Source organism: Amyelois transitella, chromosome 18 (assembly GCF_032362555.1).
Source record: "Amyelois transitella isolate CPQ chromosome 18, ilAmyTran1.1, whole genome shotgun sequence".
Classification (NCBI taxonomy): Eukaryota; Metazoa; Arthropoda; class Insecta; order Lepidoptera; family Pyralidae; genus Amyelois; species Amyelois transitella.
The window spans coordinates 8,957,592-8,983,666 of NC_083521.1; the positions used below are offsets into that span (position 1 = coordinate 8,957,592).

General features: G+C 45.8%; 4 protein-coding genes across 5 annotated transcripts in view; 3 read left to right on the plus strand and 1 right to left on the minus strand.

The window, feature by feature from the left end:
- Positions 1–8,734, plus strand: part of LOC106137430 (DNA damage-binding protein 1) — a 34,679-nt gene extending 25,945 nt beyond the window's left edge. The window contains exons 21-23 of the mRNA XM_060949107.1: positions 856–1,022; positions 7,744–7,970; positions 8,602–8,734. Of these exons, the coding sequence (XP_060805090.1) occupies positions 856–1,022; positions 7,744–7,970; positions 8,602–8,685 (478 nt within the window). The 3' untranslated portion in view covers positions 8,686–8,734. The remainder of the gene's footprint in view (positions 1–855; positions 1,023–7,743; positions 7,971–8,601) is intronic.
- A 402-nt stretch (positions 8,735–9,136) lies between these two features.
- On the minus strand, positions 9,137–14,915 carry LOC106137437 (uridine diphosphate glucose pyrophosphatase NUDT14). 2 transcript variants are annotated; one of them, XM_013338266.2, is made up of 6 exons: positions 14,554–14,915; positions 14,215–14,425; positions 12,582–12,658; positions 11,760–11,913; positions 10,799–10,845; positions 9,137–9,738 (listed from the first exon to the last, which is right to left on the minus strand). In XM_013338266.2, exons 1-5 carry the CDS (start codon positions 14,741–14,743, stop codon positions 10,800–10,802), a joined length of 678 nt encoding a protein of 225 aa, XP_013193720.1. In that variant the 5' UTR covers positions 14,744–14,915; the 3' UTR covers positions 9,137–9,738; position 10,799. The 2 variants fall into 2 exon arrangements, with proteins under 2 accessions (XP_013193720.1, XP_013193719.1); XM_013338265.2 differs by having other exon boundaries at positions 9,137–10,845.
- A 167-nt stretch (positions 14,916–15,082) lies between these two features.
- Positions 15,083–16,933, plus strand: LOC106137438 (HIV Tat-specific factor 1). The gene has a single exon (XM_013338268.2). It carries the CDS (start codon positions 15,254–15,256, stop codon positions 16,910–16,912), a length of 1,659 nt encoding a protein of 552 aa, XP_013193722.1. The 5' UTR covers positions 15,083–15,253; the 3' UTR covers positions 16,913–16,933.
- Positions 16,934–17,833: 900 nt separating this feature from the next.
- On the plus strand, positions 17,834–25,917 carry LOC106137443 (WD repeat-containing protein 20). The gene is made up of 4 exons (XM_013338272.2): positions 17,834–18,115; positions 19,576–19,758; positions 20,109–20,320; positions 20,886–25,917. Exons 1-4 carry the CDS (start codon positions 17,834–17,836, stop codon positions 21,991–21,993), a joined length of 1,785 nt encoding a protein of 594 aa, XP_013193726.1. The 3' UTR covers positions 21,994–25,917.
- Positions 25,918–26,075: the final 158 nt, after the last annotated feature.

A 26,075-nucleotide genomic window follows, 5' to 3' on the forward strand; every position in this document is an offset into this window, starting at 1 on the left:
AATTTAAAGGTAAAGTTGCACTAAATGATCTATAGGATAGAGAAGGAGGGTAAGGAAGATAAATGGCGCACCCTGGGTTCTTCTTTAGAGCGGTGATAATGCTACCAATGTTTGGTGGAAACAGAATCCTACTAATATTATAAATGCGAAAGTTTGTATGTCAGTATGGAAGTTTGTTACTCTTTCACGCAAAAACTACTGAACCGATTATGATGAAATTTGATATGTAGGTAGCTGAAGACCCAGAATAACATATAGGCTATCTTTTATCCCGAAATTCCCGCGGGATTCGTGTTAGGTTATGATATGGTTTCCACGCGGACTAAGTCGCGGGCGACCTCTAGTAAAATATATCTCTTTTTCGAGGTAGACTATATTTTTCCACTCGAGCGTTGCTGGTGACGACCATGCGTGATGAGCAGAAAGGCACAGGTCCAAATCCCACTTCGGCCATGAACAAATGACTATTTTCGAAGTTATGTACATTAGTTTGAATACTAACCGATGATGTTATGGTGGGGAAAAACATCGTAAGGAAGCCCACTCAATTTCAATATTCTTATTCAGCTCAATTCAATATTCTTAATCCGGAACCTCTGCAGGGGTCAGGTTTTTTATTGCGCAAAAAAAACTATTGGTATCCCTTTCCACGTCATAATAAAAAGCGAAACAGCGATAGTTTTTCGTGCAATAAATATTCAACTATGGTCAAAGGCACACCTCGGGCACTCCAGGGTAGAGAGGATGCAACTGAGACTAAAACCAGGCGGAAGAAAACAATATTGTTTCACTTGTAACAACTCCTGCGCACCACTTATCTCGTTCTAACCCACCTTTCTTTCGTTCCACGAGCAGCGCCGCGACGACGGACGAGGACCGGCAGCTGATGAGCTACATGGGGCAGTTCCACCTCGGGGACATGGCCAACGTGATGCGGCCCGGCTCGCTCGTGGCGCAGCACGCCGACTCCGCCGCGCCCGTGCTGCACCCCGTGCTCGTGGCCACCGTGCACGGCGCCGTCTGTGAGTGCCACACCTCCCCACAGCTGGCGGCGCACACGCAGCCTCCGCCGCTAGTGCTGCACCCCGTGCTCGTGGCCACCGTGCACGGCGCCGTCTGTGAGTGCCACACCTCCCCACAGCTGGCGGCGCACACGCAGCCTCCGCCGCTAGTGCTGCACCCCGTGCTCGTGGCCACCGTGCACGGCGCCGTCTGTGAGTGCCACACCTCCCCACAGCTGGCGGCGCACACGCAGCCTCCGCCGCTAGTGCTGCACCCCGTGCTCGTGGCCACCGTGCACGGCGCCGTCTGTGAGTGCCACACCTCCCCACAGCTGGCGGCGCACACGCAGCCTCCGCCGCTAGTGCTGCACCCCGTGCTCGTGGCCACCGTGCACGGCGCCGTCTGTGAGTGCCACACCTCCCCACAGCTGGCGGCGCACACGCAGCCTCCGCCGCTAGTGCTGCACCCCGTGCTCGTGGCCACCGTGCACGGCGCCGTCTGTGAGTGCCACACCTCCCCACAGCTGGCGGCGCACACGCAGCCTCCGCCGCTAGTGCTGCACCCCGTGCTCGTGGCCACCGTGCACGGCGCCGTCTGTGAGTGCCACACCTCCCCACAGCTGGCGGCGCACACGCAGCCTCCGCCGCTAGTGCTGCACCCCGTGCTCGTGGCCACCGTGCACGGCGCCGTCTGTGAGTGCCACACCTCCCCACAGCTGGCGGCGCACACGCAGCCTCCGCCGCTAGTGCTGCACCCCGTGCTCGTGGCCACCGTGCACGGCGCCGTCTGTGAGTGCCACACCTCCCCACAGCTGGCGGCGCACACGCAGCCTCCGCCGCTAGTGCTGCACCCCGTGCTCGTGGCCACCGTGCACGGCGCCGTCTGTGAGTGCCACACCTCCCCACAGCTGGCGGCGCACACGCAGCCTCCGCCGCTAGTGCTGCACCCCGTGCTCGTGGCCACCGTGCACGGCGCCGTCTGTGAGTGCCACACCTCCCCACAGCTGGCGGCGCACACGCAGCCTCCGCCGCTAGTGCTGCACCCCGTGCTCGTGGCCACCGTGCACGGCGCCGTCTGTGAGTGCCACACCTCCCCACAGCTGGCGGCGCACACGCAGCCTCCGCCGCTAGTGCTGCACCCCGTGCTCGTGGCCACCGTGCACGGCGCCGTCTGTGAGTGCCACACCTCCCCACAGCTGGCGGCGCACACGCAGCCTCCGCCGCTAGTGCTGCACCCCGTGCTCGTGGCCACCGTGCACGGCGCCGTCTGTGAGTGCCACACCTCCCCACAGCTGGCGGCGCACACGCAGCCTCCGCCGCTAGTGCTGCACCCCGTGCTCGTGGCCACCGTGCACGGCGCCGTCTGTGAGTGCCACACCTCCCCACAGCTGGCGGCGCACACGCAGCCTCCGCCGCTAGTGCTGCACCCCGTGCTCGTGGCCACCGTGCACGGCGCCGTCTGTGAGTGCCACACCTCCCCACAGCTGGCGGCGCACACGCAGCCTCCGCCGCTAGTGCTGCACCCCGTGCTCGTGGCCACCGTGCACGGCGCCGTCTGTGAGTGCCACACCTCCCCACAGCTGGCGGCGCACACGCAGCCTCCGCCGCTAGTGCTGCACCCCGTGCTCGTGGCCACCGTGCACGGCGCCGTCTGTGAGTGCCACACCTCCCCACAGCTGGCGGCGCACACGCAGCCTCCGCCGCTAGTGCTGCACCCCGTGCTCGTGGCCACCGTGCACGGCGCCGTCTGTGAGTGCCACACCTCCCCACAGCTGGCGGCGCACACGCAGCCTCCGCCGCTAGTGCTGCACCCCGTGCTCGTGGCCACCGTGCACGGCGCCGTCTGTGAGTGCCACACCTCCCCACAGCTGGCGGCGCACACGCAGCCTCCGCCGCTAGTGCTGCACCCCGTGCTCGTGGCCACCGTGCACGGCGCCGTCTGTGAGTGCCACACCTCCCCACAGCTGGCGGCGCACACGCAGCCTCCGCCGCTAGTGCTGCACCCCGTGCTCGTGGCCACCGTGCACGGCGCCGTCTGTGAGTGCCACACCTCCCCACAGCTGGCGGCGCACACGCAGCCTCCGCCGCTAGTGCTGCACCCCGTGCTCGTGGCCACCGTGCACGGCGCCGTCTGTGAGTGCCACACCTCCCCACAGCTGGCGGCGCACACGCAGCCTCCGCCGCTAGTGCTGCACCCCGTGCTCGTGGCCACCGTGCACGGCGCCGTCTGTGAGTGCCACACCTCCCCACAGCTGGCGGCGCACACGCAGCCTCCGCCGCTAGTGCTGCACCCCGTGCTCGTGGCCACCGTGCACGGCGCCGTCTGTGAGTGCCACACCTCCCCACAGCTGGCGGCGCACACGCAGCCTCCGCCGCTAGTGCTGCACCCCGTGCTCGTGGCCACCGTGCACGGCGCCGTCTGTGAGTGCCACACCTCCCCACAGCTGGCGGCGCACACGCAGCCTCCGCCGCTAGTGCTGCACCCCGTGCTCGTGGCCACCGTGCACGGCGCCGTCTGTGAGTGCCACACCTCCCCACAGCTGGCGGCGCACACGCAGCCTCCGCCGCTAGTGCTGCACCCCGTGCTCGTGGCCACCGTGCACGGCGCCGTCTGTGAGTGCCACACCTCCCCACAGCTGGCGGCGCACACGCAGCCTCCGCCGCTAGTGCTGCACCCCGTGCTCGTGGCCACCGTGCACGGCGCCGTCTGTGAGTGCCACACCTCCCCACAGCTGGCGGCGCACACGCAGCCTCCGCCGCTAGTGCTGCACCCCGTGCTCGTGGCCACCGTGCACGGCGCCGTCTGTGAGTGCCACACCTCCCCACAGCTGGCGGCGCACACGCAGCCTCCGCCGCTAGTGCTGCACCCCGTGCTCGTGGCCACCGTGCACGGCGCCGTCTGTGAGTGCCACACCTCCCCACAGCTGGCGGCGCACACGCAGCCTCCGCCGCTAGTGCTGCACCCCGTGCTCGTGGCCACCGTGCACGGCGCCGTCTGTGAGTGCCACACCTCCCCACAGCTGGCGGCGCACACGCAGCCTCCGCCGCTAGTGCTGCACCCCGTGCTCGTGGCCACCGTGCACGGCGCCGTCTGTGAGTGCCACACCTCCCCACAGCTGGCGGCGCACACGCAGCCTCCGCCGCTAGTGCTGCACCCCGTGCTCGTGGCCACCGTGCACGGCGCCGTCTGTGAGTGCCACACCTCCCCACAGCTGGCGGCGCACACGCAGCCTCCGCCGCTAGTGCTGCACCCCGTGCTCGTGGCCACCGTGCACGGCGCCGTCTGTGAGTGCCACACCTCCCCACAGCTGGCGGCGCACACGCAGCCTCCGCCGCTAGTGCTGCACCCCGTGCTCGTGGCCACCGTGCACGGCGCCGTCTGTGAGTGCCACACCTCCCCACAGCTGGCGGCGCACACGCAGCCTCCGCCGCTAGTGCTGCACCCCGTGCTCGTGGCCACCGTGCACGGCGCCGTCTGTGAGTGCCACACCTCCCCACAGCTGGCGGCGCACACGCAGCCTCCGCCGCTAGTGCTGCACCCCGTGCTCGTGGCCACCGTGCACGGCGCCGTCTGTGAGTGCCACACCTCCCCACAGCTGGCGGCGCACACGCAGCCTCCGCCGCTAGTGCTGCACCCCGTGCTCGTGGCCACCGTGCACGGCGCCGTCTGTGAGTGCCACACCTCCCCACAGCTGGCGGCGCACACGCAGCCTCCGCCGCTAGTGCTGCACCCCGTGCTCGTGGCCACCGTGCACGGCGCCGTCTGTGAGTGCCACACCTCCCCACAGCTGGCGGCGCACACGCAGCCTCCGCCGCTAGTGCTGCACCCCGTGCTCGTGGCCACCGTGCACGGCGCCGTCTGTGAGTGCCACACCTCCCCACAGCTGGCGGCGCACACGCAGCCTCCGCCGCTAGTGCTGCACCCCGTGCTCGTGGCCACCGTGCACGGCGCCGTCTGTGAGTGCCACACCTCCCCACAGCTGGCGGCGCACACGCAGCCTCCGCCGCTAGTGCTGCACCCCGTGCTCGTGGCCACCGTGCACGGCGCCGTCTGTGAGTGCCACACCTCCCCACAGCTGGCGGCGCACACGCAGCCTCCGCCGCTAGTGCTGCACCCCGTGCTCGTGGCCACCGTGCACGGCGCCGTCTGTGAGTGCCACACCTCCCCACAGCTGGCGGCGCACACGCAGCCTCCGCCGCTAGTGCTGCACCCCGTGCTCGTGGCCACCGTGCACGGCGCCGTCTGTGAGTGCCACACCTCCCCACAGCTGGCGGCGCACACGCAGCCTCCGCCGCTAGTGCTGCACCCCGTGCTCGTGGCCACCGTGCACGGCGCCGTCTGTGAGTGCCACACCTCCCCACAGCTGGCGGCGCACACGCAGCCTCCGCCGCTAGTGCTGCACCCCGTGCTCGTGGCCACCGTGCACGGCGCCGTCTGTGAGTGCCACACCTCCCCACAGCTGGCGGCGCACACGCAGCCTCCGCCGCTAGTGCTGCACCCCGTGCTCGTGGCCACCGTGCACGGCGCCGTCTGTGAGTGCCACACCTCCCCACAGCTGGCGGCGCACACGCAGCCTCCGCCGCTAGTGCTGCACCCCGTGCTCGTGGCCACCGTGCACGGCGCCGTCTGTGAGTGCCACACCTCCCCACAGCTGGCGGCGCACACGCAGCCTCCGCCGCTAGTGCTGCACCCCGTGCTCGTGGCCACCGTGCACGGCGCCGTCTGTGAGTGCCACACCTCCCCACAGCTGGCGGCGCACACGCAGCCTCCGCCGCTAGTGCTGCACCCCGTGCTCGTGGCCACCGTGCACGGCGCCGTCTGTGAGTGCCACACCTCCCCACAGCTGGCGGCGCACACGCAGCCTCCGCCGCTAGTGCTGCACCCCGTGCTCGTGGCCACCGTGCACGGCGCCGTCTGTGAGTGCCACACCTCCCCACAGCTGGCGGCGCACACGCAGCCTCCGCCGCTAGTGCTGCACCCCGTGCTCGTGGCCACCGTGCACGGCGCCGTCTGTGAGTGCCACACCTCCCCACAGCTGGCGGCGCACACGCAGCCTCCGCCGCTAGTGCTGCACCCCGTGCTCGTGGCCACCGTGCACGGCGCCGTCTGTGAGTGCCACACCTCCCCACAGCTGGCGGCGCACACGCAGCCTCCGCCGCTAGTGCTGCACCCCGTGCTCGTGGCCACCGTGCACGGCGCCGTCTGTGAGTGCCACACCTCCCCACAGCTGGCGGCGCACACGCAGCCTCCGCCGCTAGTGCTGCACCCCGTGCTCGTGGCCACCGTGCACGGCGCCGTCTGTGAGTGCCACACCTCCCCACAGCTGGCGGCGCACACGCAGCCTCCGCCGCTAGTGCTGCACCCCGTGCTCGTGGCCACCGTGCACGGCGCCGTCTGTGAGTGCCACACCTCCCCACAGCTGGCGGCGCACACGCAGCCTCCGCCGCTAGTGCTGCACCCCGTGCTCGTGGCCACCGTGCACGGCGCCGTCTGTGAGTGCCACACCTCCCCACAGCTGGCGGCGCACACGCAGCCTCCGCCGCTAGTGCTGCACCCCGTGCTCGTGGCCACCGTGCACGGCGCCGTCTGTGAGTGCCACACCTCCCCACAGCTGGCGGCGCACACGCAGCCTCCGCCGCTAGTGCTGCACCCCGTGCTCGTGGCCACCGTGCACGGCGCCGTCTGTGAGTGCCACACCTCCCCACAGCTGGCGGCGCACACGCAGCCTCCGCCGCTAGTGCTGCACCCCGTGCTCGTGGCCACCGTGCACGGCGCCGTCTGTGAGTGCCACACCTCCCCACAGCTGGCGGCGCACACGCAGCCTCCGCCGCTAGTGCTGCACCCCGTGCTCGTGGCCACCGTGCACGGCGCCGTCTGTGAGTGCCACACCTCCCCACAGCTGGCGGCGCACACGCAGCCTCCGCCGCTAGTGCTGCACCCCGTGCTCGTGGCCACCGTGCACGGCGCCGTCTGTGAGTGCCACACCTCCCCACAGCTGGCGGCGCACACGCAGCCTCCGCCGCTAGTGCTGCACCCCGTGCTCGTGGCCACCGTGCACGGCGCCGTCTGTGAGTGCCACACCTCCCCACAGCTGGCGGCGCACACGCAGCCTCCGCCGCTAGTGCTGCACCCCGTGCTCGTGGCCACCGTGCACGGCGCCGTCTGTGAGTGCCACACCTCCCCACAGCTGGCGGCGCACACGCAGCCTCCGCCGCTAGTGCTGCACCCCGTGCTCGTGGCCACCGTGCACGGCGCCGTCTGTGAGTGCCACACCTCCCCACAGCTGGCGGCGCACACGCAGCCTCCGCCGCTAGTGCTGCACCCCGTGCTCGTGGCCACCGTGCACGGCGCCGTCTGTGAGTGCCACACCTCCCCACAGCTGGCGGCGCACACGCAGCCTCCGCCGCTAGTGCTGCACCCCGTGCTCGTGGCCACCGTGCACGGCGCCGTCTGTGAGTGCCACACCTCCCCACAGCTGGCGGCGCACACGCAGCCTCCGCCGCTAGTGCTGCACCCCGTGCTCGTGGCCACCGTGCACGGCGCCGTCTGTGAGTGCCACACCTCCCCACAGCTGGCGGCGCACACGCAGCCTCCGCCGCTAGTGCTGCACCCCGTGCTCGTCGATAAATAAATAAATATATACGTGTTATAGTTCTTCAGTTTATTTGTTAAAAAGAACAAATTTTTTTCTCTTTATCATTAGTAAAATTAAAATACTTATCAACCCCTTTTACCCGACAGGTCTAGTAGTCCAACTATCGCAAGAGCTGTTCGACTTCCTCCACAAACTGGAGGAGCGTCTGACCCACACGATCAAGTCGGTCGGCAAGATCTCCCACTCGTTCTGGAGATCATTCAACACGGACATAAAGACGGAGCCGGCTGAGGGGTTCATTGATGGAGATCTGATCGAGAGCTTCCTGGATTTGAACAGGGATATGCAGCAGGAGACCGTGAAGGGTTTACAGGTAACACATCATCTATATGTACTAATATTATAAAGCTGAAGAGTTTGTTTGTTTGTTTCTATGTTTGAACGCGCTTATCTCAAGAACTAGTGGTTCGAATTGAAAAATTATTTTTAGTGTTGAAAAGAATATTTATCGAGGAAGGCTTTCGCGCTGCGACTATAAGGAGCAAAGAAGTAATGGAAAGTGTGAAAAGAACGGGGGAAATTATTCATCCTTGATCATTGAAGCCCGATGATGCCCAAAATAACTATTCCACTCGGACGAAGTCGCGGGCACAGCTAGTATCATATAAAGAGTAAATTGACTAACTGTTATCTTGAAATTGTTATGGCGAAACACGCCAAATTCTAGTGCCCCACTGAACAGTCAATCAAAATAGAAATTTTTATCAATTATTATAGGACATTTCGAACATCACTTTATAATTGGTTGACGTCGAATATACTACAGCTGAACATATGACAAAGTGGAGAGGAAGGCTGATCCCGGGCCCCGAAATAATTCTGTGGAGAGTGCAAACGGGAACACGCAGAGAGAGAGAGAGAGAGAGACTGAGACTCGATCTACTCCGCAAGGGATATAGACGTGATTATATGTATGTGTATATGTATGTATGTTTCATTTTCAGATCGACGATGGCGGCGGAATGATGCGCGACGCGACTATCGACGACATCATCAAAATCGTGGAAGACCTCACCAGGATACATTAGTTTATATTGAAGTTAATTAATTAAATATTATTATGTATGTAATTACAAAGCGTTTTATTACATGCTTGTCGGGAAGAGTAAATTCCTGTTAATTTCTAGAGGGAGTTTTTTAGCACCCCTAAAACACATAAGGAACCTATGTGTGGTTCCCGGCACCAATATTATAGAGAATAGGACCACTCTATCTCTTTCCCATGGAGGTCGTAAAAGGCGGCTAAGGGATACACTTATAAACTTGGTATTCTTCTTATAAGCGATAGGCCCGCAACCTGTCACTATTCGAATCTCAATTCCATCATTAAGTCTAACAGTTGAACCTGGTGTGTCAGTTTTTCAAGACTGCTGGCTCTATCTGTTTTTCATATTAGTTGGGATTTTTAAGTTTAGACATCATTGCTCTTCTTTATATATACAAAAGTAAAAAGTATATAAAGAGTCAAAAAAAAAACAGAATAGTTCATAATTCATATTTATAATCACAGAAGGCATAAAATCACAGTTACAATTTTTAAAAAGCTGGAACTGGTCATATGGAATTATAAAAATATTGCAAAAGCTTAGTATTTAAATACAATAATAATTCAAATTTCTTAATAATTATTTGAAATTAGAACTAGCGACGCGGCCCGTGCGGTGTCCTTCAAAGTATGTCTACATAACAGTTAAAACTGCATCAAAATCCGTTGAGTTTAGAAGGAGAGCGACTTTGCTTTATAGGTACTCTGATTTTACAATTGAAGACTTTGACTTTAAGAAGATAAAATAAAACTTGTCCTATAAAAAATAAACTCATTATGACTTCTTAATGATCTGTATAGCGTTTTAATTATTACTTTAAGGAAAAAAAACAATAACTCATTATGACTTCTTAATTATCAATATAGCGTTATTATAATTTTTAAACACATCATTTTAACACACAGAAGAGCTAGGTACCTCGCTGGAATAAGGATTTTTTCACATGACAAACCACTTTGTCATCCAAAGTGTTTTGTTGGCAGCCTTCTGGGCTCACTGCCGCGGGGCGCTAACACTCTGCCGAGAATGCCTAATCTTAAAACAAAAAAAAAACTAAGTCAAATACTAACTAAACATCTACATTGTAACTAAATACAGCTACTTATTAGAATAGATTTATTTTTAAAATTGGATACAAGGTATCACTTATTGACGGCACATCATTTAAATCTTATTATAACTATTACCGCTTCGAAAGCGCATGTGTAGAAGAAGCGGCGGAACAAACTACTCTACAACATTTTCACCGGACGTCATTTTAAAAATATACATTATATTAAATCAATTGGTCTCGTCTACATAACTTTCTATGTTAGTAGGTACTTGAACAACGTAACTTATCATATTCTCAATTGCAATTTTGAACTGTTGTTCTCAAAATTCTGAAACAGCTTTAACACGCCAACATTGTTTAAAATTTTGAAGGTCTTGCCATAATTAGTTTCTAAGAGTAGTTTTGTTTGTTTAAAAAAAAATCTTAAAATACAATTTTTATTTAAAATGGAAATGTAACATTGCAATCAAAGATTTATTACCTAATGACGTGCTGGTTCGTCTGTAAAAATTCTGATAAAATCAACCGCTAATAAAGTCACATTTTCAGGCAGTTTAAAGACTGTACTTTATTCAGCAGACATAAAGTTCACTTTTCCTCGTTTCGGCTTTAAATTCATATCAATAACATACATTGCATTAAACAACTGATAAACTACGACTACTTTATCAAATAATTACATAACAAATACAAGGCGAAACGTACACACTCAAGCGACGTGTAACCATGAACCAATAAATATTAGGATTTCATGTTCATAGCGTCACGGAGGTCAGGCGGCCGTTCTTTATTCTGAATTTACCACTCCTGCGTCCTTTGGAACGTTGACAATGCTAGATTTATCTCTCTCATTCTTTCATATCGGTAAACCTCAAAGATTGAAAAAGAGGGAATATAAGACAACGGCCTTATCAACTTTTCGTCAATAAGCTGGGTCGTGGTCAAAGTACAACCTCAGGTTACTCTCCAAGGAGCAAACGAATACAATGATAAACAATTCTACAATTATATAACTATATGGAATATTTGAAAGGTACATACATTAAATTTTTACCATCTTGCATTCGCCACAAGTAAGTTTGTAGGACCTGTTGCAGAAAGAATTCCTTTATCTAGATACTTAAAAACAAACAATGCATAGTCTTATCCGGATCATTTCATTTGATAAGCAATAGCATACATGAGAATTTTTCAAAGTTAAATTGGATTTTAAAATATTAATTATTCTGATATCCATCTCATTGTTTATAGGCACATTTTCATATTTACAAACAAAATTTCTAACCCATATAGGATGACTATTTATTCAGGTATGGTGGACGACAGATGAAAGTATACCTCCAACAATACGTTTACGACACGAAGGTACTGAATAAAGTATACTTTTTTATGTGGCCCACTGTACCTATAATTCGCAAACTTAAACATAGGTAGAGTTTTCTTGATATCACTAGACACAGGGAATAAAGCTATTCCCTGTGTCTAGTGATATCAAGAAAAAGTCTGTGTAAAAACGTGAAATAGAAATATTACTTTAAGTAGACATTTTATTGAGGGAGCGATGATTAGGTACGCTCGACCGCCACCAAAGGGAAGATCTTCCGCCAGGCTAGGTGTTATGCCTGGGGAACCGCGAGGATGTTGAGTTCCGACGATGTTGAGTCGGAGGTTGTATATATGCTCCAATCCGTGAAATCTTTGCTAGCGCGATTTTGATTTTTCGCTGTTTTAGAGTGATAGCGTGGTGCGATTTTATTTCGGTGACTTGTAAAGAAGTCACAAATTCATACGTACACCTACAATTCATTGCTTTCTCATCTTTACTTTGAAAATTTACACAATATACATACATAAACAAAAAAAATATGCAAATACATTATTTAAGTTGATTTTTTGATTGTCATAAAATATAAACATTAATTGATCATAAACCTATTATTTGGTAAATCAACGGTTTCCTGAATAGCAACAACTAACAATTGTGGGTCAGAAGAAGACCTACTTTCTGAATTTGTTGGCCTTATGATGCAGAAACCACATGACTGCAAACAGACAACTCGGGGGGCTGGTCAGTGGGCCGGGGGAGCTCACGTATTCTTCAACCTCATTTATGTTCATTTCAACTATTTCAATTAATTCCTCGTCTACACCGCCACCTAAAAAGTGTTTTCATCTTGTTATCATATCGGAAATATATCTTTATTAAGTATTTATTATTTTACCGTGTGGTTTCCAGCATTAAAGCATAGGACCACTCCCATTTCTTGCCAATGGATGTCGTCAAAAGCGACTAAGGGATAGGCTTATAAACTTAGGATTCTTATTTTAGGCGATGTGCTAGCTCCTGTCACGTACATGGTCTTTCTGCCTGTGAGACTGTTGACCCTGTCTACCCCGTAAAGGATAAAGACGTGATTAAATGTATGTATGTATTTTACAATTTCAAGTGAAAAGTAAAAGAAGATTATTTTAGCTTTAGTCTAAAGCAGACATGCATGTTGGATTGTTTTAGTAAAGAAATTAAATCCAGAAGTATTAAAATTTTGCAGAATTTAACAAACTATTCTAGGTTTTTATAAAATTGGTGTCCATTTTGAAACTTTTGGTCTACATCTTGTAAGCCATATTGACACACATTTGTCACTTTGTCATACATAATCATATGTATGAAGTACAAGAAATTAATGCATGGGGTAAAGAACTGTATGTAGCATCCTTCATCTAATATTTTTTTTAAAACGGACCTGTCTGTCTACCAACAAAAAAAAATGCCAAAGAAAAGCCAACATACAAAAACCACCCTATTATGCAGGTTGATACTTACCTTCCTCAACTTTCATGTCATCTGTGACCTCACAGTAAAACAGAGTCTGCAAAGCACCCTGTACTCCGACACCTGACCTGACGGTAGAATTACATAGTTTAATGACATTTACCCACTTCAACTTTCAATTCATCTGTCACTTCGCAATAGAAGAGCAGCTCCCTTGCGCCGGAGTTTTTCCTGATGGTAGAGGTACAATAGATAGATTATCTATGCAAACAATATAAAAACTTGGCCATGTCATGCTGTGGATAACGTACAAAGTGAGTAAATAAAAAAGTACTATTAAAAAAAACTAGTAACTTATTTATTTAATACCTGTTATCTTTATAAATATAGTGTAATACAATGCAATAGTTAATAATCAGAAAAACTGGTATATGTTGTTACCGCCATCACACAAAAACTATTGCTCTGATTAGAATCTGGTATTCTCAGATAAGTTTTCTCAAAAATTTCTCCCCACCCACTCCTATTAGGTGGTAATACAGGGGTATTTTTTTTTCATTTTACAGCAGACAAAAACACGAGACAACATAACTAAACTATTGTAAAACTAACGCTTTGAATTACTGATACTCTGGTGCAAATGCTGGAATAGTCTGTTATCATATCACATACTGAGGAGCCCGATGCGCCTCTGGCAACAGAGGTGTCTCGACAGCCTTTCGTGTACTTGCACAGATTCTACAATTTAGGTCGCGGAATATAAAAGTCAAATTGCAATGGGTTCCTGCCCATATAGGAATACGTGGTAACGAGGAGGCAGACAAACTTGCAAATGCTGCTTTTTCAGACGGAATAGAATATAATATCCATCCATGCTATTCGGAATATCTAGGAGAATTTAAATTAGTGTGTCAGGATCGGTGGAAAGAACACTTTAATGAACGGTCAAAAACAAAAGGCATATGGTACAAAACTATACAGAGTGAGCCTCCCCGTATACCATGGTTCATAAAAAGTAATTTACCTAGAAGGATAGTCAAATTAATAATTAGAGTAAGATCTGGTCATATCCCATCAAGAAAATTTACTTACTTAATTAAAAAAACCAACTCGCCTAATTGTGAAAATTGTGGTATTGTGGAGGACATATTTCATCTCTTGATGGAATGTGAACAGAACCAAACTGCAAGGAAGATTTTTATAGATAAATTTAAGATTAATAGGCTTGATGTAGGTAGCATACAATGTATTCTGAGCAAACCTGCTTCTGATGCTTCCTTGTGCTTGTGTGGGTTATTGGACTTTTGATAATAATCCACACAAGTATCAAACCTGTAGGTATGTAATGTAATTTACGATTCTATTAGCACCTTGTGTTAAATTTAAGATTTGTTACAATGGGACTGACGTGTCTTTAAGACAAAAGTCCTTAATTTAAATAAAGATTAAAAAAAAAAAAAATACTGAGGAGCCAACATGGTCTTCCCCCTCCTGTTTAATATATCTGCAAATTTGTAGGTAGTTACCTAAAAGCTTGAATAAGTAGATTTAGATATGGGAAATGGTAAAATTCAGTTTTAAATACATACATATCATCATGTCTATATCCCTTGCGGGGTAGACAGAGCCAAGTCTTGAAAGGTCAACAGTTTGAAATATTTTTAATAAATCTTTATAGGAATACCTGTAAGACATAACTCTCTGCAGCTGACTGACATCCACATTGTAGCCACATTCCTCTAAAACCTCCTCTCTAGCTATATCCTCTATGGACAGTTTTTTGTCTATGATGCCGGCACACATCTCTAAGCAGATGCCGAGAGAAGCTGGGTACTTTTCTGTATCTATTACAGAGTTTTCCCGGTCTTCGTCAGATATGCAGTTGTAATAAACAGCTAGACCAGAAAACCTTTAGTTAGATCAAAATATAATTATAGTGGAAAATGTGAATGCAACAATAAGTATGTAATTTTTGTAGTTATTTTAAGATAAAAAAACTGTATTTAAAAATTTCTTGACTGACCTGGACGGAACTGCTTCACAAAAACCAACACTTTTCTAGAAACATTGAATACAATGATAGCCACACTGTCGTGAACGTGAAGGAGGTCCCATGTCTTTCTTTTCCCATTCTGAGTATAATTAAATCTCAAAGGCTTTACATAAGGAGATTCTGGGAGCGGCGTAAGGAACACATCAGTAAGGTCTTCCATAGTACTGAAACAACCTATGCGGACACGCCCAGATATTTTTTATAACGATAACAAGTAAATGTACTTGAAGTGTCGAAGATTTGATTTGTTATAAAACTTGAGAAAAGGAATTAATAAATTTATTGAAATTAGTAGTCTGTCGGCATTCAAATGTCAACATCAAATCAAATCTGATAAAAAATTACCCGTTTTGACATAAATGCATTTGAGTGACAATATACATTTCTCAAAATCAGCACAAGAATTTTTTTCTTTAGTCTTATCCTTCTTGTAGGTATTGGCCATGTATAACTTAAAAAATTATAAATGTCTGCTTGACACTGATAGTGACAGCTGGATTATTACTTTAGATGTCGGTCTGTGTTTAATTTGACTTCGCATTTTTTGAGTTGGTGTTTTGTTGAGTGAAAATTGTTCTTTTTCGATAAATATTCACATGTGAATGAAATTAAATTGACAAGACTACTAATCTAAAATACTATTTAACTATTTTTAGCAAGGTTAATAAATATGGCCAAAAATTCAAGGTCAGGATTTGTTATCAAACTATCCTGTGAAACTGTTCAAAAACTAGAAGAGGAGAAAGAGCAGGCTAAAATTAAAAAAGATGAAGAACGTGAAAATGAAAATAATGATGACAACAAAATTCCGGAAAAGGTGGAAAATTCAGAACAACATTTGGAGGTTATAACTGAAGGCTCGGTTGCTAAACAATCAGATAATAAGGCAATAGATGAATCTAAAAGGAAACCAGATCCTAAGAAAGAGAGTGAAGAAATATCAGATAAAACCAAGGACCAGAGTAGTCCACAAAAATCCGATTCAAACAAAGACAATGCCTGGGGTGATTATGCTCCATACATTACCTACGAAGGTTCAGAAGCCATTTACACTGACCCATCAACTCAACTAAAATATACTTGGAGCAAAGAAAGTAATTCTTGGACTCCAAAATCTGGCCAAGAGGTCCCTGGCAGAGTGTATAGCTATGAAGATGATACCCATATCTACACAGAAGCTGATGGCTCCAAGTTCTTTTGGGATGTTGACAAAAAAGCATGGATACCAAAAGTTGATGATGACTTTTTAGCATTCTATCAAATGTCGTACGGTTTTGTTGATAATACACAAACAAATAAGGAAGAAAAGCCAGATGATGGGAAGAAAAAAGAAGACAAGAAACTAGAATCTGCTGGAGTTAAAAGAAAAAATGAGCCACAGTGGTTTGAACCTTCAGAAGAAACCAACACTAAAGTATATGTTTCTAACCTACCTCTGGATTTAACTGAAGAAGAATTTGTTAATTTCATGCAGAAGTGTGGCCTTGTGGAACGTGATCCGAGCTCACAGAAAATGAAAATCAAGCTTTACATGGACAAAGAACAGAACTGCTTCAAAGGAGATGCATTGTGCACATATATCAAAATAGAGTCTGTTGATTTGGCTCTGAAGTTGCTAGATGGTAGTGATCTAAAAGGAAGCAAAGTAAAAGTAGAAAGGGCCCATTTCCAACTGAAAGGGGAGTACAATCCAGCATTAAAACCTAAGAAAAAGAAGAAAAAAGAACTGGAGAAGTTGAAGAAGATGCAGCAGAAGTTATTTGATTGGAGACCGGAAAAGTTTGTTGGAGAACGCTCAAAGCACGAGCGAGTTGTTATTGTGAAAAACTTATTTCATCCTACGGACTTTGATAAAGATGTGCAGCTTATACTTGATTATCAACAGGATCTCAGGGAAGAATGTTCAAAGAGCGGTGAGGTGCGCAAAGTGGTGATCTATGACCGCCATCCGGAAGGTGTAGCCCAAATAACAATGAAAGAACCAGAAATGGCTGATGCGGTTGTGGAACTTATTAACGGGAGGTGGTTTGGAAAGAGGCAAATCACAGCTGAAATATGGGATGGCAGAACTAAATTCAGGATTGCTGAAACTGATTCCGAGATAAGTAAGAGGATAGACGGATGGGACAAATTCCTGGAGGGAAAAGATGATGGTAAAAAAGAAACTGAGAAACCTGTAGAAAAGGCAGATGACCAAAAGACTGCTGGTGTAAATCCTGAAGAAGCAAGTAGTAAAAAAGAGTATAAGTCGAAAACAAATGTCACAGAAGAGATGGAAGTCATTCAGGAAACAGAAACTGCAGGAAGTAAACCCAGTGGAGTTTCATGATCTTGATGACTTATTTTTAAGTAAAAGTTGTATTATTTAACTTAAATTAAATTAATTTCAATCTATTCAAGTTGTTTTTGTAATATAATTTTCTTGAGAATATGCTGACATTCTTCTCAGCATATCTTCGTCCATAATATATTCTTTTGTATAGATAGATATATAATTGTTATACATAAAAATAACACTTATTTATACCTTATCCCTCATGTCTAAAAGTACCAGCAGATTATAATAAGTCTCGTTTTTTCTTACACAAATTGTTTTTCTTAGCTACCAAAACACATAAAAGTTTGCATACATACTCAAAGTCACGTCTATGTTAATGGCTGGCTAGACAGAGCTAACAGTCTCTTTTAAAGGAAAAAAAAAAGCTTAGAAAGTTTGCAATGAGTGCAATGCGTTTATAATTTTAGTCGCCTTTAATGACAGTGTATGATAACGTTGTGATTACATTTTCTTTGGATTGTATGTATGGTCTGAATATGAAGTACGCGGAACTCTTGTAGAACCACACGACACTAATAGTATAAAGTGGTCGGTCGGTTAAAATTCGATATTCATAAATATATTTGGCTCTATAAACAAATGTTGACGTGGTGATAGTTGTTGTAAAAAACTATTACCATAAACAAAAATAGACTAGCTGTCTTGTTAGCTGTCATGTCATGTCTCATGTCTGACACCTGACTTTAAGTTTCAGTACACAAATTATACTTTTTCCATTTATTTATAATCTAAAAACCTATATTAGGCCCAACATATCCATACTTAGACGAATTCTACACTAATCTGCTCGTTAAACATGTACGCGGTGAAGACACGGAAGGCCTTACGTCCGCACTTCAGCTGAGCTGTCAATACATTAGGGGCTTCTTTAGCGGCTGAATCCCATGCATCATAACTGGATAATATGATAACATGGCTGTACAAACTGACTCTGGAGGCAAAGATGACGTGAAGACCCAGTTTGTGACGAGAGAAGGGACGTACCGTTTAATGACTTTATCGGAATACTCGAGGCCTAATCGGGTTGGTTATACAAGTGGTTCAGGGTCCTCTCATGTGCGTGTGTCGCTCGTGTCGCTTCCGCCGGGACCGGGGGGCGGAGCGCCGGGCTCCGACGGCCAAGGCTCTGATGACAGGATATGTTTTAATCATGGGAAAGAGCTATATGTTTATGTATACAGAGGAGTTAAAAAGGTATGTGACAAATTGACTTTCTTATAAGTAAAGCCCATAAAGTTAAGTAAAAATAACTATATGGCCAAATCTACCTGATTTGGGCAATGATAATTAGCAATTTTTCCCTATAAACTTATATTTAGAAAAGTTGAATTATTTCCTATTGAGAAGATTTTCAATTGGAATAAAAAAGCACATCATTAAAATAATAGAACTTTATTATTGTGCATCATATAAATTAATTATGCAAATATCTCACCAACATCATTGTTCAAAAATCTGTCTCATGGAAATAGCCTGTGGAAATGAATATATTTCTTTTGATGCTACTATAACTTTCACTATCTATAACATGATCAAGTTATCAGTGTAATCTTAGTGATAAACAAGAGAAATCTGTAGATAATGCAGCTGTATTAGCTGATGTCACAGTTTTTCAAATAAATTTTGGGAGAGATTATACAATCAGATATTTGTTGCTTTTATTTCTATCAGAATTAATATTTTTTTACTACCTATTGCCCTCTCACACCTGGAAGAGTATCATGGTACAATATTTAGCCAACAAAGTAGTTCTTGTTACCAAAATTAATATCTATATGTTGCCCAGGTTTTATACATACATAAAATGACACCTCTTTCTTGGGGGGATAGGCAGAGACAACATCTTTCCACTTGCGGCAGGTTGCTTGTCAGTCTTTCAAAACTGCTGACTATATCTACCTCGCAAAGGATAAAGGCATTATTTTATGAATGAATGAATCACTTAATCACCCTCCATTTTAATTTATTCAAGTAACATACACACTTTTACTACTGTTTCTGTTGGATTCAATGCTACAAATCCTTTTTAAAACTCTATTTAGTATTGATTGGAATCTTGACAACTATATGATTATTAATGAAACAAAAAAGGAATGATTAATAAATAAAGTAAAAGAAAAATTACTAAAACACTTTCAGAAAGTTTCAAAATATATGATTTTAATGATAAAAGAGTATGCATGGGAGTTATTTTGTATAAATAATTGACTAACCCACACCTCAATTACAGTCACAGGCAGACTCTGAGCTCATCTCAGGGAACAAGACATAATTTGGACTAACATAGCATTTCATTGACTACAAATAAAAGTTTCTTACATTCCATATTTCATTTGCACATGGTAAAAAATATGTATTTAGTTGGGTAAATTTAGGTTTTATGTATGTATTTGGGTGGTTTACACAAGATAGTCTCAGCCATTATTGAGTTAGTTTTTTTTACTTGCAGGGTGGACAGAGCCAACAGTCTCGTATAGACTGAATGGTCACATTCAGCTGTAATGGCTATAGAGCCATTAGTAAGCTTGTTAATTTGTCACTATTTGCTTGCATCATCCGATGGGACGCATGACAGCCCAGGGATCGCCATTTACCAGATCCTGTGTTTATCATAATGGACCACAAAATTATACAAACATTTTCTTTTATTGCAGGCGGCAGATCTCACGAAGCCGGTTGACAAGAAGATGTATAAAGGCACCAACCCGACGTGTCATGACTTCAACACGGTCACGATGACTGCGGAGAGTGTCTCGTTAGTTATAGGATTTTCTACTGGCCAAATTCAACTCATAGACCCAATTAAGAAGGAATTAAGTAAATTGTACAATGAAGAGGTAAGATTACATTAATTTAATTTTGCTTTTTTCAAGGTGTTGCCCATGTTAAAAATAATCAAAATTAAAAATAAGAAAATCATTTTTAAAAATCTAGCTAAACTCACCTGTTGTAGCACAATTGGTTTTTACATACATACATATAATCACGTCTATATCCCTTGCGGGGTAGACAGAGCCAACAGTCTTGAAAAGACTGATAGGCCAAGTTCAGCTGTTTGGCTTAATGATAGAATTGAGATTCAAATAGTGACAAGATGCTAGGCCATGGCCTAAAAGTAGAAACTCAACATGACAACCCTATCCCTTAATTGGTTTTCAATAAATAAATACCGCCATCAAATTCACAGAGACTGATCGACAAGACGAAAGTGACTTGCATCAAGTGGGTGCCCGGTTCCAGCAACCTGTTCATAGCTGCGCACGCGTCCGGACAACTGTACGTTTACAACGAGGAGCTGACCTGCGGGACTGCGGCGCCCCACTACCAGTTGTTCAAGCAGGGGGACGGCTACTCCATACACACTTGCAGGACCAAGTCTACCAGGAACCCCCTCTACAGGTCACTTCACTGGTTTACATACATATATATATAGTGACATCTATGTCTATTGTTGGCTCTGTGCTATTGAGTCTTGAAAATACATATAGACACGTCTATATCCCATGCGGGGTATACAGAGCCAACGTCTTGAAAAGACTGAAAGGGTCATGTTCAGCTGTATGGATTTATGATGGAATTGAGATTTAAATAGTGACAGGTCGCTCGCCCATGGCCTACAAAAGGAATCTCATGTTTAAAATACTATCCGTTAGTCGACTTTTACGACATCCATGGGAAAGATATGGAGTGGTTCTATTCTAAAGTGCCGGAGACCACACGGCAGGCTACTGGTTTAATACTTTCAAATATTATTAAACAAATCTCCTCGCTTATAAATGCAGACACTAAAAGTTCCATTGAAGAAACTGAAATTTGTCCCAGTTACATACTCATCTTTTTGGAGAGAGAGGAGGTGTGCCTTTTTCTGACCATGATCCTAAAATTTGCCAAATTTAAGCAATTAAAATAGTGGGCAACCTTTATATTTCTTCTACATTTTCTTATTAAGTAACCTTTGTTACAGGTGGGTCATAGGCGCAGAGGGGAGCTGTATAAACGAATTTGCGTTCTCTCCATGCGGGACGAATCTAGCTGTAGTCTCACAAGACGGCTTCCTGAGAGTGTTCCATTACGACACTATGGAGCTGATCGGCAGAGCGAGGTCCTACTTTGGTGGATTCCTATGCGTCTGCTGGTCACCTGATGGAAAATACGTCGTGGTGGGGGGAGAAGATGACTTAGTGACTGTCTGGTCGTTCAGTGAAAGGAGGGTGGTTGCAAGAGGCCAGGGACATAGGTCGTGGGTTTCTGTCGTCGCTTTTGACCCATATGTAGTCAGTTTCACTGACCCAGAAAGCGAGGATGGTGTTGATGATGACCGACAGAAAAGTGAGAGTGTGCAGTGTTATAGGTTAGGTAGTGTATCGCAGGACACGCAGTTGTGTTTGTGGGATCTTACGGAGGATGTGTTGCGACCGCCCGTTAGGGCGAGAGCGTCTGCGCATCTGTCTCCTAATAGTCAAACGTTCTCTCCCAACGGAGTCCCGGGTGTGAAATTACCGGCGAAAGGGACTAAAACGAATAAAATCGGCCACAAACACGCCGAGCTGAGCGGTCAGACGAACAGTTCGGGCGAGCCGTCCGGCGCCAAGAGCAAAGCGAGAGTCAATAACGTGTCGACTTTGAACATCAGCGTGGGGAAGGCGAAGGAGGAGAATTCTGGATCGCTCGGGGTGAACTCCTTAACGCAGAGGCTGGCCGGGTTCTCCTTCGGGGACCGTCGGTCGGAGCACCGGCGGAACTTCAGCCTGACGTCGAAGCCGGAACAGAAGACGTCCGGTTCGAACACGGTGGCGCTGCGGGGGAAGTCGGCCGGCGCGCAGGCCGGCGACTCCAGCGACCCGCTGCGGCTGATGGGCACGCCGGCGTGCCCGCGCTTCGACGAGTGCCCGGTGCTGGAGCCGCTGGTGTGCAAGAAGATAGCGCACGAGCGGCTCACGGCGCTGCTGTTCCGCGCCGAGAGCTTCGTGGCGGCGTGCGCCGACGGCTGCGTCAACACGTGGGCGCGGCCGGCGCGCGCGCACGGCGAGCCGCGCGTGCGCCGCCCCGACCGCATCGACCTCGTGGACTAGGCATTTACGTCTATTCCAGATGAAAACAACGAAGTAGTTTCAAAATTCAGTGAATTCCCTTTGGAACTACCTTGTTCAAAGAAATCTTGGATAGACATTAATGTTTGTAGACTTTGAAAACTATGTTAATATTCTGTTTGATAATGTTAAGTGAAATATAATAGATAATGAGACATATATTTTATTAGCATATTTCTGAGGTCTGCGAAAATAGACATTTTATCACGGGGCGATGTTGATTAAGGCCTTCGTGAATTCCATATATGGATACATTGTGTGTGTGTTTGTGTCCTGGAGCTTTTCTGTGTTTGAATACTCTACTCGTTGTAAATATATGTCTAATTCCTATACGACATAGTAAGATGCTTATGGGTGTTGGTCCTTGCCTAATTTTCTTAACAATGTAGTCTATAAACTTAATTTATTTTATAGTAAAATATGTTTAACAATCATTTATAAGCATAAAAAGACTTAAATATGAGGTGGCTGTAAAGTTTTAATTCAAATTGGATGTGCTAATGGGCCTGTTAGAGCCATGACCTTTATAAATGTAAATGGAAGAGACTGCCACGTTTTACAGCTATTAAAAAGGTATATGCTTAAAAAAAGGATTTTCAGAAATAGTTATAGTCCCCAAAACAATTTTAAATACAGTATTTCATCTGAATTATGTTCGCGACAAAGAAAACTAGGTTATAAAGAAACGTAAATAAATTTATTGTCACCATACTGAAGAGAACATACCTTTATTAGGCATTAGAGCTCAATGCACATTAATAAAGTCCCTCATACAACAATAATGCTCTCAATACAAGTCAATTACAGTAAAGTTCCAGTCGTGTTATTGCATTTGTTATTGTAAAATGGTAGTTAGATATAGATACGAGATTTAAACATGTATAGAATGTATATTGTAAATTATATCACCTGGAGTTATTCACGAACGTGACTAAATAAGACTTATCTTCTCTCTCTTTCCCCCTTTGTTTAACTGTATTGTACTCACATACAAACTATAAATCAACTCGATCCACAGGTAAATGTGTCCGGAAGAAACAAATTCGTCCGTTCAAAAATGGATCTTAATTTATTGCAATAAAGCACACAATTTTTAAATATAAAACTACTCATTGTTAAAAAAATTAAAGAGACCCATTTTTGATTTATAAAATGACGTGCAACTGTAAAATATTTTCTGTTTGATTTAGTTCTGATCTGTGAATCGAGTTTATAATCGATCGAAGATTACACTTGACTTTTCCGACGTCCTGAAAGTTCCATGAAGTGACAAGTTAAATAGCAATTAGCAGGTTGCTATATAAATGCTGAGATAGAAAGAGACAGAAGATAAGGCATGTTACAACGTTCGTGTTTAACCCCTCTGTTCAGTATCGGCTCACATATGTACATATAGGTTAGGTATAGCGATCCAAGATTGCGTCACGCACTCGAGTGCTTCGTGTCTTTATTTATTTCATTTCGTTTTTAATCTATTCAGGTGTCATTCTGTATTTCGACAGTACATTATTTCGAAACGGTCAAATTTTCGAAAAACAGTAGGTCTACTACCTCATTGCTTCGAATCAACGTGTTTCCTATTAGCATTGACTCGTTCTTCTCATTTCAACTGTTATATCATCATTATTGTCTATATAGTTAGTTATAGTTAGTCGAAGTAATGAGTGGTCGAACTATAATATATTCGAATTGAGACTGTCTCGGCTGTATTGACAGTGGAACTTACGAATGATACTACAATTTAAATGTTGTTGAAGTCGTATGACGTTCGTGAGACTTGCAGAAGACTTTTTTGGCGCTCTTTCACATTTCTTGCTTCAAATATCGTGTTTTCTTAAGAGTGTCGTCCGTTTTTTTAGTCAATTGTTTCAGCTTATTAGTTGCAAGTAGTTAGTCTAGTGAAATTATTTTATTATAAGATATATGTACTCGGTTCTACTTTTAGATTTCACTGCAATAAACCTGGGGCCTTTAACAGTCGGTGAAATAAAAAGCTTGCTAGATATAGTGAAGAATACTACAAAAAAACTGGCATATTTTCACTTTTTTTTGTGAGTAAAATAATATTTTTCATGTGATTCTAAATATGTATTGTTTATGACAGTTTGAGGAATACAAAACCGTAAATATAAAAAAAATCAGTCAATTGACTTTCTTGAGAACTTCTTTTGTTACTTTAAATTCTCTGTACTTTTATCAAGTAGATTTTATATAGGCAATATTAGACGGCGCGGAATAGCGCAACCTACGGGCGAATAGAACCGAATGAAAACCCAATGAAATAACGACCTTATTACAAGGACACTAAACTTAAAAATCTAAATGTCTCATACTATCTCTCATAATCTATACATATAATAAATCTGTAGAAGGGTCAATTCTGTACATTGAAAATATTGTCTCTCATAATAGTAGTATAATATCTGACAGTACAGACCGCGAGTTCAAACGACGCGCTCTGATTGGCTCAGCCGCTTAAATATTTTCGCGACACAAAAATTTTATTTCTGCGAGGTACATCGGTATAACTTGTGAAACTGGTTACTAACTAGGAGATAAGCCAAAATATGATAACGCTTATTGTAATTATGTTGGTTTTCCTTCACATAGTGAGCTTTTTAATTTCCTGACTATATCTTGTCTATCACAAACGGTTGTAAAAAGAATAATGTATTAATTATATTTATGTCAATAGCTTACGACCGCATGCTAAAAACTTATTTTAATAATGTTAAAGTTAAATGTGTGACAGACATACTTGTTGGCCAATAATCTTGAATTTATTATCTTTATTAAAACAAAAATCTTTCTTTATTACTTTACATACATATTACATCTAAGTATATCCCTTACGGGGTAGGCAGGCAACAGTCTCGAAAAACCGAAAGGCCACTTTCAGCTGTATGACTTTATAATGTAATTGAGATTCAAATCCCATAGCCTACAAGAAAAATCCCAAGTTAGTTTATTAGCCTATCCCTCAGTCGCCTTTCACGACATCCATGCGAAAGAGATATAGTGGTCTTATTCTTTTATTCCGGGAACCACATGGCATCAAAGAAAAAACCATAATACTATTTCTTACTATATTGCCCCTATGATTATATATTTACTTTTGCAACATACATATATCGATTTAAGCACGCAGTTTTGAGCGCTTTCTATGATAGTTTTTCTCAACCTACCTACCTATGTAGTTGCGCGAAAAATTTTATAGTCAATAGCCCTCAATAACAAGGAAAATAAGTTGTCTCTTGCGTTTGTTTTATATAAGTAAAAGGACGCATTACACACACAGAAATAATTTCATGTGTGATATGCGCCTTAGATCGACATAATAAAGAGTTTATAGAAGAATTGTGTATACAACATAGTTATTATATAATTCTTAAATATTTGTTAATATTTTAGTCATCATTATTTATGTGAATCACGTATAACGTTTTATTTTGTAAGTGAAGCTTATATTTAGAATTTATATGTTTATGAGATTCATAATTGCAGACATACAAGCGGATTTGTTCAAGATTTTATGCCTAACTGCCTGTTATTTATTTTCTGTTATATAATCAAGATGTCTTGGCTTTAAAATCCAATAAGATATAACTTTGTTTCATTGTAATTTATCTATAACTTCTCTCAAAAACATGTATAGCAAAATAAGGTGAAACATTGCTATTTGAACATGCTAAACAGATATAAAAATTTATTTCTATATTAAATCAACACAGCTGTATTAAAAAAATGGCTTCTTGATACTTATTAATTAGCCATATTTATTTGTATTTTCAGTTTGTAAACGCTTGTACATTAAACATGAGAGATACGACTGTCGGTATGTCTGTGAACTAGTGAGACACGAACTGCAAGCCTATCAAGTTATTAAACTAGAGCATTCTCTTTATAGTTGGCAGTTTTATTCAATACCTGTTAAATATATCTAATTCAATAGTTTAAAATATATTTAATTGAGATTCAAATAGTGACATAATAGGCTGCTGGCCTATAGCTTACAAGCCTATTCCTTAGTCGACTTTTACGTCACCTCTGGAAAGATTTAGAGT

What these genes read in the sequence shown, in the direction of transcription:
- LOC106137437 (XM_013338266.2), bottom strand. Translation starts at nt 14,743, where the DNA reads ATGGAAGACCTTACTGATGTGTTCCTTACGCCGCTCCCAGAATCTCCT. An exon ending in TGTGAAGCAGTTCCGTCCAG is followed by an intron (nt 14,426 to 14,553) that starts GTCAGTCAAGAA and finishes TTTCTGGTCTAG; the next exon opens with CTGTTTATTACAACTGCATA. An exon ending in CAGAGAGTTATGTCTTACAG is followed by an intron (nt 12,659 to 14,214) that starts GTATTCCTATAA and finishes TTCTACCGTCAG; the next exon opens with GTCAGGTGTCGGAGTACAGG.
- LOC106137438 (XM_013338268.2), top strand. Translation starts at nt 15,254, where the DNA reads ATGGCCAAAAATTCAAGGTCAGGATTTGTTATCAAACTATCCTGTGAA.
- LOC106137443 (XM_013338272.2), top strand. Translation starts at nt 17,834, where the DNA reads ATGGCTGTACAAACTGACTCTGGAGGCAAAGATGACGTGAAGACCCAG. An exon ending in TATACAGAGGAGTTAAAAAG is followed by an intron (nt 18,116 to 19,575) that starts GTATGTGACAAA and finishes CTTTTATTGCAG; the next exon opens with GCGGCAGATCTCACGAAGCC. An exon ending in GTAAATTGTACAATGAAGAG is followed by an intron (nt 19,759 to 20,108) that starts GTAAGATTACAT and finishes TCAAATTCACAG; the next exon opens with AGACTGATCGACAAGACGAA.